A 14,716-nucleotide genomic window follows, 5' to 3' on the forward strand; every position below is an offset into this window, starting at 1 on the left:
GTGAAGAGAAAAAAAAAAAGCATTTTCTGCAAATGATTGACGAAGAAGAGGGTCCTTAAAGAAGTAATTACTATACGTAGATTATATCAGGATTCCTAGTACATAGACAGTACAAATACGCCGAATCAGAAAGACAATTGATATTATTTGTGGATCATGCATGCCAAATGATAATACTGAAGACTTTGAGCCTTGAGGTGACGAAAGCACCAATAAGTTCGTTGCAAAAACTTCAGGTCTAGGGTGTGGTCCCCTTACCTCCAAGCAACTAAAAAATATTACAACCCCAAAACTATGAACATGGAACTGTAACACAAAGAGGGCACATTCCCTGTTTGAAATGTTGGGGAAATGGCCAAAAAGGAGACAAGTAATTCTCAGTTTATTATTTATGACTTAGGCTTTTACCTTAATTTGTAAGGAAAATAAATAAATAAGAAGAGAGAAGAAAATAAAGGGCCGGGTTTTGTAAAGACCAAGCAACATGATGGATTTGTTAAGTAGGTTGTTCAGATCTTGGCTTTCGGCATGTGAGGGTAGGGGTATTCTTGACCATTGCTTGTGCCATTGTGGGCTTTCATTGAATGATTCAATTTGTGCAAAGGTACTTTCCGTGCAAGTTGGACTTGGCGTTCAAGCCTTTTCAATCATCGCCATTGGCAAACCTGTTTAGCAGTCCCATTTCACTAGTAGCTAGCTAGGTATATATTATTTAAGAGAAAAAATTATTTGAATAGCACTTTTGTTATGTATTTTTGTTTTGGTTAAATTGTATTTTTGGTTTCTATAATCTGTAATCCTTAATTATGATTCTCTTATTTTTAAATTTGTGCTAATGATTTTTCAATTTTTAAAATTCTATAATTTAGTCTCTTCATCAATTGATCATTAGTTGATTGTGAAGTAACATCTTGACTTTAACATTAGGCTTTAATGTCACACAAACAAATAACATTATACTTACATGGATTAACAATGTGGTGCTAACATGAAAAGTGAAGTAAGTATTTTAAAAATGCAATAATATTACCTCATTTATCACTTTGGCTTGTCAACACACTACATTACCCTTTCATATAAGCGTTATGTTAGAATGTTAGCTAGGGTCATATGAACAACAATAATTAATGTTATTTTTTTGGTATTTAATATTGTTAGCAATTCATGTTAATGCAATAGTGTTGTGTCACTATTGAAGTGTTATATCATTTGTTCATGTTAGTTATGTAAAAGTCAACAGGTCGCTTAATGAAAGGATTGTATTTACATAATTTAAAAAAATGAGATAAAAATGGTTTATTTAGAAATAGGATGACAAAACCCATAAATCTGATATTATATGGAGACAAAAATGTAATTTAGCCTTTTATTTATTATAATTATGAGATAAAATGAATATTTTGATAAATAAAAGTATAGAAATCAACTTTAGTTTTTACAATTATGAAATTTGTGGTTTATTGATATTTTATCAAATCATCAAAGTTCAAGAGTTTGAATACGACATTGAATTAATGAAAAATAAAGAAAAGTGTGAAAAAAATGAATCACAAAAAAGTGTTATAAAAAGTGTGATAACATATACAACTCTTTATCTAACACTAAAATTAATTAATTTTAAGAGTTTAGTTTTCTTGTACATTAGATATAAATATTTTATATTATCAATCAATTAAAAATTATTTTAGACGTAGTTATTATAAAAAAGTAATAAATTTAATGACAATATAAAAAATTATATTATGAATGCATTGTAATTAAATTGGAGTTTTAAATTTGTATAAAATGTACCGTTAAGTTTTTTAGACAAAATTAAGTATAATTTACATTTAAGCACGTGTTATCTTTCTATAAAGTAAGATTTTTAAGTGTTAATCATGAAAAGATATTGCTATATATTGAATATTGAAATAAAATAACATATTTCTTTTATTTTTTATTTGTAATTTTGGAATAAAAAAAGTGGTATTTGTCTATCATTTTCTTGGCATATTAACTACCTATTCAATTTAGTTAACTACGTGAAGCTAATGCTGAGTTATAATAGTTAGTTAGTTGGATCTAGCCCCGGTGAAACCAAAGCAGTAGCTGGATTTCCATTCGGATGCAAATAATAGGGACGGTGGGGATTTAGGGTTTGATCAAATTTTGAGCTCATCTTGCTAGAAAGAAAATCTATAATGAAGGAAAGGAAGCAAAGGTACAAGAATAGATCAGAATAACACAGTAGAGTTCTCATTTGAAGAGCTTCGATTTAGATATTAATTAGAAAAATAATAATAACAAGTTTTATGAGCCTTAAATTGTGGAAGATGAAAGTTGTAAGGTTATAAGTTATAATGTCTTGAATAAGCAATTATGTGAGCATTTAGTATTCTTGAATAAATAAATTATGTGAGTGCTCACTCTATTTTAGTATAAATAGGGGATCATACTCTTGTATTTTGAGTGGCAAATGAAATAAAATCTTCTTCTTCTTCCAACAAAGTGGCATCAGAGCTTGAGTTCTAGAGTGTTGAGAGAGAAACACTTTGTGAGGTGAGAGAGAAATACTTTGTGAGTTGAGAGATGGCAAGCAATGGCTTGAGTATGTTTCAATTCCCTCGTCTTACCAAAGAGAATTATGATAATTGGTGTCGTCGCATGAAAGTCTTATTAGGTTCTCAAGATGCATGGGAGATTGTAGAGAAAGGTTATACCCAACCTCAAAATGAGGCTATTTTGTCACCAAATGAGAAGGAGACTTTGTTGAAGTCAAAGAAGAAGGATCAACAAGCACTTACTTTCATTCATCAAGGTTTGGATGAAGCTATGTTCGAGTTGGTGTCAAATGCAACCACATCCAAAGAAGCATGGGAGATTTTGAAAACCTCCCTTGAAGGAGTTGATAAGGTAAAAAAGGTGCGCCTACAAACTCTACGTAGAGAGTTTGAATCATTGCATATGAAGGAATCTGAATCTATCTCAGATTTTGGCAACAAGGTGTTGGCTATTGTGAACCAAATGAAGCATTATGGAGAAAATATGGAAGATGTTCGTGTGGTGGAAAAGATCCTTCGCTCCTTAATCGCTAAATTTGATTATGTGATTTGTGCTATTGAAGAGTCTAAGGATTTAGACTCAATGACCGTAGACCAATTGATGGGTTCTCTTTAAGCCTATGAAGAAAGGTTCAATAGAAGACATGATGAGTCATTGGAGCAAGTCCTCAAAGCCAAAGCTTCTTTGAAAGAAAATGGAGGAGAAAGTAGTCAAAAAGCACGTGGACGTGGTCGTGGACGTGGTCATGGCCAAGGAAAAGGAGGAAGAGGAGATCGTGATAATTTTGACAATAATGAATGGAGGAGCCATCAATCCACTAGAAGTCGTGGAAGAGGAAGAGGAAGAGGTAGAAACAATTATGAAAAAACATATGAAAGGAGGTATGATAAATCTAATGTTGAATGTTTTAATTGTCATAAATATGGCCATTACTCTTGGGAGTGTAGAACAAATGTTGAAGAGAAGGTCAATCTTGTTGATGATAAAGAAGATAAAGAAGTTGAAGAGTCAACACTACTACTATCACTTAATAATGGTGAGAAGGAAGACAAATGCTTATGGTATCTTGACAATGGAGCAAGCAATCACATGTGTGGATGCAAAGAGAAATTTGTGGAACTTGATGAGAAGGTGAAAGGAAATGTTTCTTTTGGAGATTCTTCCAAGGTGCAAATCCAAGGAAAAGGTACCATTTTAATTTCTTTAAAAGATGGTGCTCACAAATTAATCACGGATGTTTACTATGTTCCTAAACTAAAAAGCAATATTTTGAGTTTGGGACAACTTGTTGAAAAGGGGTATGAAATTCATATGAAAGATTGTTGTTTATGGCTTCGAGATAAAAAATTCTAATTTGATTGCCAAGGTGTTTATGTCAAGAAATAGAATGTTCACTTTGAACATTAAAACCAATGAAGCAAAATGTTTGAAGGCTAGCATAAAAGATGAATCATGGTGTTGGCATATGAGATTTGGACACTTGAATTTTGGAGCACTAAAATCCTTAGGAGAGGAGAAGATGGTGAAAGGGATGCCTCACATCAACCATCCTAATCAATTGTGTGAAGCATGTCTCCTTGGAAAGCATGCAAGAAAGAGTTTTCCAAAAGAAGCTAATTCAAGAGCAAAGGAGCCTCTCCAACTTGTTTACACCGATGTGTGTGGCCCAATCAATCCTCCTTCATGTGGTAACAATAAATATTTCTTGCTTTTTATTGATGATTATAGTAGAAAGACTTGGGTTTATTTTCTAAAGCAAAAATCTGAGGCATTTGTAGCTTTTAAAAATTTTAAAGCTCTTGTGGAAAAGGAGAGTGGTTACGTAATCAAAGCTCTAAGATCCGATAGAGGTGGCGAATTCACATCAAAAGAATTTAATGAATTTTGTGAAAAATATGGGATTCGTCGCCCTCTAACGGTTCCTAGATCTCCACAACAAAATGGGGTAGCGGAGAGAAAAAATAGAACTATTCTTAATATGACTAGATGTATGTTGAAGGCTAAAAATATGCCAAAGGAATTTTGGGCCGAAGCTGTTGCATGTGCCGTTTATTTGTCCAATCGCTCCCCAACAAAGAATGTCAAAGATCAAACACCACAAGAAGCATGGAGTGGAGTGAAGCCAAGAGTTGATCACTTGAGAGTATTTGGGAGCATTGCATATGCTCATGTACCCGACCAAGGAAGATTCAAGCTTGATGATCGGAGTGAGAAACATGTGTTCATTGGCTATGATGCAAGCTCAAAAGGCTACAAATTGTACAATCCAAACAATGGAAAGACAATTGTGAGCCGAGATGTCGAGTTCTATGAAGAAGGCACATGGAATTGGGAGGAGAAAGAAGACACTTATGATTTTTTCCCGTACTTTGAATAAATAGATGAAGAAGCCTTGACTCCAAATGATTCAACTCCAGCACTTTCACCAACTCCTTCAACCAATGAAGCCTCATCATCTTCCGAAGGGAGTTCAAGTGAAAGGCCAAGAAGAATGAGAAATATTCAAGAATTATATGATGAAACTGAAGTTATAAATGATTTGTTTTGTCTTTTTGTTGACAGTGAACCCTTAAACTTTGATGAAGCAATGAAAGACAAAAGGTGGAGACAAGCCATGGAAGAAGAAATCAAAGCCATTGAGAAGAACAACACTTCGGAGTTATCAAGCCTTCCCAAAGGTCATGAAGCAATTGGAGTCAAATGGGTATTCAAAATCAAGAAGAATGCAAAATGAGAGGTTGAGAGACACAAAGCAAGACTTGTAGCTAAAGGTTATAAGCAACAATATGGAGTTGATTATGATGAAGTGTTTGCACCGGTTGCCCGCATGGAAACCATTCGTCTTCTTATTTCCTTGGCAGCTCAAATGAAGTGGAGAATTTTTCAGCTTGATGTAAAATCGGCATTTCTAAATGGCTATCTTGAAGAAGATGTCTTTGTTGAACAACCAATGGGTTTTCTCATCGAAGGTCAAGAAGGAAAAGTCTTGAAATTGAACAAGGCGTTGTATGGTCTAAAGCAAGCACCGAGGGCATGGAATACTCGCATTGACAAGTACTTCCAAGACAATGGGTTTGTTCGTTGTCAAAATGAGTATGCTCTTTATGTTAAAACTTTTAATAATGGTGATGTCTTATTTATTTGTCTTTATGTGGATGACCTTATCTTTACCGGCAATAACCCACATTTGTTTGAAGACTTCAAGGAGTCCATGTCTCGTGAATTTGATATGACAAATATGGGACTCATGTCATATTACTTGGGAATGGAAGTGAAGCAAACGGAGAATGGTATCTTTGTCTCACAAGAAAGCTACACAAAAGAAGTGTTGAAGAAATTTAATATGCTTGATTGCAATCCCGTGAACACACCTATGGAAGGTGGCTTGAAGTTATCAAAGTTTGATGAAGAAGAGAAGGTAGACTCCACGGTCTTCAAGAGTCTTGTGGGGAGTTTAAGGTATCTAACCAATACAAGGCCCGATATTCTATATGCGGTGGGAGTTGTGTGTCGCTTTATGGAGGCTCCTACCTCTCCTCATCTAAAAGCCGCAAAAAGAATTCTTCGTTACTTGAAAGGTACAATTGATTTTGGATTGTTTTATTCTCCCTCCAATAACTATAAGCTTGTGGGATTTTGTGATAGTGATTTTGCCGGAGATGTTGATGATAGAAAAAGTACTACCAGATTTGTATTTTTTATGGGTGATTGTGTTTTTACATGGAGTTCTAAGAAGCAAGGCATTGTGACACTTTCTACTTGTGAAGCCGAGTATGTAGCTGCCACTTCTTGCACATGTCATGCCATTTGGCTAAGAAGATTGTTGGAGGAACTTCAGTTGTTGCAAAAGGAAAGCACAAAGATCTATGTTGATAATAGATCTGCACAAGAGCTTGCCAAGAATCTGGTGTTCCATGAACGAAGTAAGCATATAGATACAAGGTATCATTTCATTAGAGAGTGCATTACAAAGAAAGAAGTAGAATTGACTCATGTGAAAACTCAAGATCAAGTTGCGGATATTTTCACCAAGCCTCTCAAATTTGAAGATTTTCAAAGATTGCAAGCAAGACTTGGTGTGCAGAAGAATTTCCAATTAAGGGAGGATGTTAGATATTAATTAGAAAAATAATAATAACAAGTTTTATGAGCCTTAAATTGTGGAAGATGAAAGTTGTAAGGTTGTGAGTTACAATGTCTTGAATAAGCAATTATGTGAGCATTTAGTATTCTTGAATAAGCAAATTATGTGAGTGGTCACTCTATTTTAGTATAAATAGGGGATCGTACTCTTGTATTTTGAGTGGCAAATGAAATAAAATCTTCTTCTTCTTCCAACAGATGAAACTATGGTTATGCATGATGAACTAAAGCTTCGAGGAAGAAGAAGAAAAAAGAAAAAAAATTAAACTTAGAGTTGCACAGAATGAATGAATGATCTATTACAAGAGTATTTATACAACAATTAGTTAGGAGAGCTACAATAGAAATAACTAACTTTACAACTCAGCACTAACCAGTTGTTGACAACTCATCTTAGACTAACTAACTATTACAACTCACCACTAGCTAAACTTAGTTAACTGAACTGAATAGGTAGTTAATTTGCCCTTGCTGTGGTAAGTTAGGACATATTGTTGATGTATGTCATTGCAAAAATGGATTCCCTTCTTCTAGAGCTGGTAGAGGAGGGGGTCGAGGCTCATATGGCAGAGGCTACAACAACAATAATAATAATGGTAAAATTTGTAGTCATTATGGAAAAGTTGGTCACACTGTTGTTGTGTGTTATCGGAAGCATGGTTTTCCTCTTAAGCATCCTACATACAAGAACAATCAAGGGGCTACAGTGAATAACACTATAACTGATGGAAACACAAGTGTTGGAGAGAATGATGATCAACAGAAACAAGAATATCAGGATATCTACTTCACACCACAACAATATCAAGCATTATTGGCTTTGATTCAAGGAACCTCAATGATAGCAACACCTTACATCAACCACATTGGTACATTTCCTTTTCAAGAACCTAATACATCTGTTGTAGGTAACATTCTTCCTATTACCTGCACAATTAATAAGCAATCTCATGCTTCCTAGATATTAGATTAAGGGGCAACTGATCATGTTCCATCATCTTTGGAATTCTATACTTCATATAAACAAATTCCTCCTATAGTTGTTAAGCTTCCTAATTGTCAACAAGTTCTAGCTACACATTTTGGAATTGTAAAGTTCTTTGAAACTTTATATTTGGTTGATGTCCTCTACTTACCCAGCTTTACATTCAATCTTATTTCCATTTCTAAGTTAGTTTCAACATTGAATTGTAAACTAACTTTTTCTTTGAACAAATGTGTCATACAGGATGTGAACATTCAGAGGATGATTGGTTTAGTTGATGTGATTAATGGTCTATACAAGTCAGCAATATCTTCACTTTCAAATGTCTACTATGATGTAACCTTATTTCATAATAAGCTGCCAATCTATTTATGGCATTTTTGTTTTGGACACCCTTCTCATGATAGGATACATACTATGAAACAATGTTATCCTTCTCTTTTTAGTGATAAAAATTTTGTTTGTGATGCTTGTCACCGTGCTAAACAAAGGAAATTACCTTTTCCAACTAGCAATTCTCATGCTTCCAAACCCTTTCTTTATTCTTTTGCATGTTGACATATGGGGGCCATGCCCCACTGTTTCTATGTATGGACACAAATATTTCCTTACAATTGTAGATTATCACACTAGATTTGTTTGGGTCATTCTCATGTGTTCGAAATCAGAAACACAAACTCATCTACAAACCTTTATTACTTGTGTTGAAAATCAATTTGATACAAAAGTAAAAACTATTTGAAGTGATAATGGTGCAAAATTCATCATGTTTCAATTTTACACATCAAAAGGGATTATTCATCAAACCTCATGTGTTGAAACACCACAACAAATGGTATTGTTGAAAGAAAGTATCAACATCTCTTAAATGTCACACATGTTTTACTTTTTCATTCTCATTTACCTCTCATATTTTGGTCCTTTGTTGTCACACATGCAACACATCTCATTAATTGTCTACCAACCCCTTTTTCCAAATAATCTAGCACCATACCAAAAACTTTATGACAAATTGTTTGATATTTCATCTCTTAAAGTTTTTGGATGCTTGTGTTACATTAGCACTTTGAGTTCTCACAAAAACAAACTCGACCCTAGCTCGTGTTGACCCTTGTATCTTTCTTGGTTCTAAACCCAATACTAAGGGTTATGTCACTTTCAATTTAACAACTTGAGCCATTACCACTTTCAGGAACATTATTTTTCATGAGGATTGTTTTCCATATGCCAAAACACAACTTAGAGACATCCACACTCTCCTTTCTCCCTCCTTTTCATCCCCTTAACCTCTCATCTTTGAGGAGCTATCTTCTGAGGATGAACCAATTACATCTGTCCCAGAGGCATATTCTCAACCTAGCTCTCCTCAAAAGTCTTCCTCACTTACCCTTAATTTTGTACCTTGTTGTTCTTAAGGTGAAAAACATAGACATGCCCGATACAATGATTACCATTCTATCTTTACATCAACTAATGCCAATAATCCTTCAGGTAGTCGCTATCCTTTATCTTTAGTTCTCTCTTATTCAAAGCTTTCACCATGTTATCATAGTTTTGTCATGTCTATTACTTTAGTCACAAAACCAAGGTCATCTAATGAGGCCTCCAAACATGATTGTTGGGTTAAAGCCATGAAAAAGGAAATTAATGCTTTAGAAGCAAATAATACATGGGTTATTAGTGATCTCCCACCAAACAAATACCATTGGTTGTCGTTGGGTGTACAAGATTAAACATCGAGCAGATGGCAGTATAGAACAATACAAAGCTTGTTTAGTGGCCAAGGGTTATACTAAATTAGAAGGTTTAGATTACTTGGATACTTTTTCTCCCAAAAATCACAATTGTTCGCCTCTTACTTGCACTTGCAACTATACATAACTGGCATCTCAAACAATTGGATATCAATAACACCTTCTTGAATGACAACCTCGATGAAGAAGTGTATATGCAACTCCCTCCAAGTGTCTCATCTTCTAAAGCAAGCCAAGTTTGTCATCTACAATGATCTCTTTATGGCCTCAAACAAGCCATTCGTCAATGGTATTCACGACTCTCTTCATTTCTATTGCTACAAGATTACACTAAATAACCTTCTAATCATTCCCTATTCATAAAAACTAATGTTGCTCCTTTCACTACACTTCTAGTTTATGTTAAGGATATTGTACTTACTAGGAACGATTCTTCTGAAATTGCTTATATCACCCGTGCTAGTTGCTATTCAAGAGTTAGTTTGGTATTGAAAATTTGCAAGGAAATAGCAATGTACCTCCAATTTATGGTTCTTTTTGTAGAAATTATACATATTTTCTTTATTGTGTGATTTTATAGAGTAGAAACTCCATTTTTTGTGACCTAATGTTGAATCCAACTCAATTCCAGGCCAAAGAAGAGAAGGTAAAAGCTGCTGATGACTCGCTTAGCAAGCCAGATTGGCTAAGTGAGATGCATCCGCTTAGCGAGGCATCCAGCTCGCTTAGCGGATGGGAAACCCTATAAGAGGATAAGTCAGAGATTTGTGCGCCCAGCGCGCAGCCAGCCCGCCCAATGAGGATGTTGTCTCTTCGCGCGTTTAGCGCGCCTAAGCTCGCTTAGCGAATTTTCACTAACTCTCGCTCAGCGAGACATGCTCGCTGAACGAGCCTACGAAAGCTGAGAAATCCAAGAGCCTTTAAAACACTGAAGTTGGTGGAACTAAAAAAACAACAACTGGTGGAGAGCAACAAGGAGATCTTGGCTTCGTGAAAAACAAAGAGATTTAGGGTTAAGAGGTTGGAGAAGACATTCTCCATCATTTTCTTCCATTTTTCTTTCACCAAAAATAGCTTTCTTCTTGTATTTTGAAGCTTTGCTTGTAATGGAAGGCTAGAGCCTCTTTGTTGGGGAGTTACTACTGAAACTCTTGATGTAATACTCTTATTATCTATTTAATGTTATTTTTCTGTGTTCTTTGCTTCTATCTATGTTTATTTTACATGCTTGTGGCTTGATCACCCATTTGTATGTGTAGTTAGGCTTTTTAGTATTGGAAAATGCTTTAAAACCTTAGAACTTGATAAAGCAAGCTAGAAATCTGTATGTCTAGGAATAGAGTGCAGCGATCTAGTATATTTTACACTATAAGCTTAGTGCAACTCTTTTAGAACAAGTTTGTTGAGGAATCAAGAACAAAGGCTAAGAGAGCTAGGCTCATTCATGTGAGGAATCGTGGTTTGAGTATTTTCTCAGTGTAAGAACACTAGGATAACGTTAAATAGAGAAAAAAACATTTTATACAGCAAGAGAAAATTCAGTAGGACACTCCCCAACGCATTTATCTTGATAGTTGTCACATTTTATAGCTTTGAATATTTTGTTTTTGTTCAAATAGTTTAATAGTGTGGAACTCAATTCACACTCAATATTTGTTTTATTTCAAGCTTTAAAAGTGTTTACATACTGAATATATATAGTCTAGGTGAAACAAATTCCCTGTGGATATGATACTCGGTCTTACCGTTTTATATACTACTTGTGTGAATCGATACACTTGCCGATCGTTCAACAAGTTTTTAGCGCCGTTGCTGGGGAATTTCTTTCCACTTAGATAGTATACTTTAGTTTGGAAACATGTATTCTTTATTCTTTGATTTTTTTTTCTCTTGACTTGGTTAATTGTTGCTCTGTTTAGTTACTTCTTGTATGCGAGGTAATTCTTCAGTAGGGGATTTAGCTCCACTAGACTTGGAGATTGAAGCTACTTGTAGGAGAAACAACGCAGAGAGAAGGAGGAAGGCTTTACAAGAGAGGACAGTCTAGCCAAGCACTGAGAGCACTCTTTCATCCGAATCATTTTCATCATTTCCAACAAACTTGAGGGAATCCAAAGTCACTGCATCGGAAGCTCATATCATGGTGGACGAGCAACCACAAAGGGTTACTCTTGAGGATTACTCTAGCTCCACCGTGCCAAAAATTTTCACAAGCATTGCGCGGCCGGAAGTTGAAGCACACAACATTTCCTATCCACATTCCTTGATCCAGCTGATTCAAGGAAACTTATTCCCTGGCCTGTCCAATGAAGACCCTTATGCACACCTTGCAACTTACATAGAAATTTGCAATATAGTGAAGATCGCAAGGGTGCTAGAAGATACAATAAGGTTGAGCTTGTTTTCATTCTCTTTAGCGGGTGAAGCAAAGAAATGGTTGCATTTTTTCAAGGGGAACAACTTGAAGACATAGGAGGAAGTAGTAGAGAAATTTCTGAAAAAGTATTTCCCAGAATCAAAGACAACTGAGGGTAAAGCAGCCATTTCCTCATCCCATCAGTTTTCGGATGAGTCTTTGAGTGAAGCGCTAAAACGATTTTGTGGCTTGCTGAGGAAGACACCTACTCATGGATTCACTGAACCTATTCAGTTGAATATCTTCATTGATGGTTTGAGACCACAGTCCAGGCAATTGTTAGATGCTTCTGCTGGAGGAAAGATTAAGTTGAAAACTCCAGAGGAAGCAATGGAGCTCATTGAGAACATGGCTGCTAATGATCATGCTATCTTGCATGATAGAACTCATATATCCACCAAACGAAGCCTGTTGAAACTCTTTTCACAAGATGCACTGTTGGCACATAATAAGCTATTAGCCAAGCAGTTGGAATCACTTACAGAAACACGCATCAAATTGCCAACACAGCTATAAGTGGTTCAGCCCTCTCATTCAGTTGTTATGCAAGTGGGAGGCTGTAGTATTTATGGAGGAGCTCATGAATCCAGTTGTTGTATACCCCAAGATGATTCAGCCAAAGAGGTAAACTACATGGGGAATCAAAACAGACAGGGATTTCATTCAAGTGGCTTTTCAGGTTACCAGCAAGGAGGGAACTTCAATCAAAATCAAGGGCAAGGATGGAGGTCACATCCAGGGAACCAATTTAACAAAGATCAAGGAGGACCTTCCAACAAACCCCCTAATCAAGGGCCTAACTTGTATGAGAGGACCACCAAGTTGGAAGAAACTTTGGCTCAATTTATGCAGGTTTCAATGTCTAATCATAAGAGCACTGAATCAGCCATTAAGAAAAGAAAATATTTGATACGCGAAGACATAATTGAATGCATTTTTCAATTATTTCTATAAGATAAAATCGATATAGATAGATTTTATCTTATAAAAATAATTGAAATTGAAATGAATTTTTTCTTGTATTCAGAAAAAAAGATGAGATCCAAGTGAGGTAGCTGGCCAAGCAAATAGCTTAGAGTTCTTTTGGAGGTTTTGGAGCTAATACTGAGAAAAATCCCAAGGAAGAATGCAAGACTATCATGACCAGAAGCAAACGGGAGCTAATTGTGGAGAATGAGAGTAGGACTAATGAAGAAAAAGAGTTAGGAGCTGAGGGAGAAAAAGAAAAGGAAAGAGATCAAATAGAGGAGAGAAAAATAAATGAAGATCAGGAAGAAGAAAATGAAAAAAATACAAAAAAAAAAGAGATAGTAAGGAGGAAAAAAGACTAAGAGTGAACATGCGAGAGAAAAGAAGAAAGAGGCTATCCCCAACTCTGGAAAGGAAGCACCATATCCCTTCGTGTCGTCTAAGAAGGACAAGGAACGGAACTTTGCTCGTTTCCTTGATATTTTCAAGAAATTAGATATCACTATTCCGTTTGGAGAAGCCTTGCAACAGATGTCACTCTACTCCAAGTTTCTCAAAGATCTGTTGACAAAGAAGGGCAAATATATCCACAGTGACAACATTGTGGTGGAAGGCAATTGTAGTGTTGTCATTCAGAGGATCCTTCCACCAAAATATAAGGATCCAGGGAGTGTTACCATTCCTTGCTCAATTGGTGTTGTGTTAGTTGGAAAGGCGCTTATTGACTTAGGGCTAGCATACATTTAATGCCCCTATCCATGTGCAGAAGGATAGAAGAGTTGGAAATCCTACCAACTAGAATGACACTGCAGCTAGTGAATCGCTCAATCACAAGGCCGTATGGTGTAGTGGAGGATGTATTGGTCAAAGTATGTCACTTCACTTTCCCTACAGATTTTATGATCATGAATACTAAAGAAGACGTTGAAATTCCACTGATTCTAGGCCGTCCGTTCATGTTGACAACCAATTATGTGGTTGATATAGGAAATGGTAACCTTGAGATAAGTGTAGATGATTAGAAGGTTACTTTCAATTTGTTTGATACAGTGAAACATTCATATGACCAAAATGTATGTTCCAAGATGGAGAAGATTGAGAATGAGACAGCTCTGGTGGCCAGGGCTAAGGTGTTACAAGACCCTTAGAGGTAACAAACGTCAAGCTAGTGACGTTAAAGAAGCGCTTACTGGGAGGCAACCCAGCCTTTTTCTTAATTTTCTCAATCATTTTATTTGTTAATCAATGCATGTAGTTAGGTTTTAACTCACTTGAGACTTCTAAAGTAAGGTGTTAAGCATGATTTTTAATGATAAAGGGGTCATCCAAAAGCTTCTTTGAAGCATTGGATGAGCAAAGGCTAGAGCCTCTTTGTTGGGGAGTTACTACTGAAACTCTTGATGTAATATTCTTATTATCTATTTAATGTTATTTTTATGTGTTCTTTGCTTCTATTTATGCTTATTTTACATGCTTGTGGCTTGATCACCCATTTGTATGTGTAGTTAGGCTTTTTAGTATTGGAAAATGCTTTAAAACCTTAGAACTTGATAGAGCAAGATAGAAATCTTTATGTCTAGGAATGGAGTGTAGCGATCTTGTATATTTTACGCTGAAGGCTTAGTGCAACTCTTTTAGAACAAGTTTGTTGAGGAATCAAGAACAAAGGCCAAGAGAGCTAGGCTCATTCATGTGAGGAATCTTGGTTTGAGTATTTTCCCAGTGTAAGAACACTAGGATAACGTTAAATAGAGAAAAAACATTTTATACAGCAAGAGAAAATTCAGTAGGACACTCCCCAACGCATTTATCTTGATAGTTGTCACATTTTATAGCTTTGAATATTTTATTTTTGTTCAAATAGTTTAATAGTGCAGAACTCAATTCACACTCAATATTTGTTTTATT

General features: G+C 35.6%; 2 protein-coding genes across 2 annotated transcripts; both read left to right on the forward strand.

Moving 5' to 3' along the window:
- Positions 1–2,568: 2,568 nt before the first annotated feature.
- LOC102664387 (uncharacterized) lies at positions 2,569–3,156 on the forward strand. The gene has a single exon (XM_006580591.1). The coding sequence runs from the start codon at positions 2,569–2,571 to the stop codon at positions 3,154–3,156; it is 588 nt and encodes a 195-aa protein (XP_006580654.1).
- Positions 3,157–11,563: 8,407 nt separating this feature from the next.
- LOC106798759 (uncharacterized) lies at positions 11,564–12,355 on the forward strand. Its single transcript, XM_014775929.1, has 2 exons — positions 11,564–11,794; positions 11,897–12,355. The coding sequence occupies exons 1-2, from the start codon at positions 11,564–11,566 to the stop codon at positions 12,353–12,355; spliced, it is 690 nt and encodes a 229-aa protein (XP_014631415.1).
- Positions 12,356–14,716: the final 2,361 nt, after the last annotated feature.

The sequence above is a fragment of the Glycine max genome, chromosome 5 (genome assembly GCF_000004515.6).
Source record: "Glycine max cultivar Williams 82 chromosome 5, Glycine_max_v4.0, whole genome shotgun sequence".
Classification (NCBI taxonomy): Eukaryota; Viridiplantae; Streptophyta; class Magnoliopsida; order Fabales; family Fabaceae; genus Glycine; species Glycine max.

Excerpts from the sequence above, each read along its gene's own strand:
- LOC102664387 (XM_006580591.1), top strand. The coding sequence starts at position 2,569 with ATGGCAAGCAATGGCTTGAGTATGTTTCAATTCCCTCGTCTTACCAAA.
- LOC106798759 (XM_014775929.1), top strand. The coding sequence starts at position 11,564 with ATGGTGGACGAGCAACCACAAAGGGTTACTCTTGAGGATTACTCTAGC. Across the intron at positions 11,795-11,896 it reads ATATAGTGAAGATCGCAAGG|GAGGAAGTAGTAGAGAAATT; the intron begins GTGCTAGAAGAT and ends TTGAAGACATAG.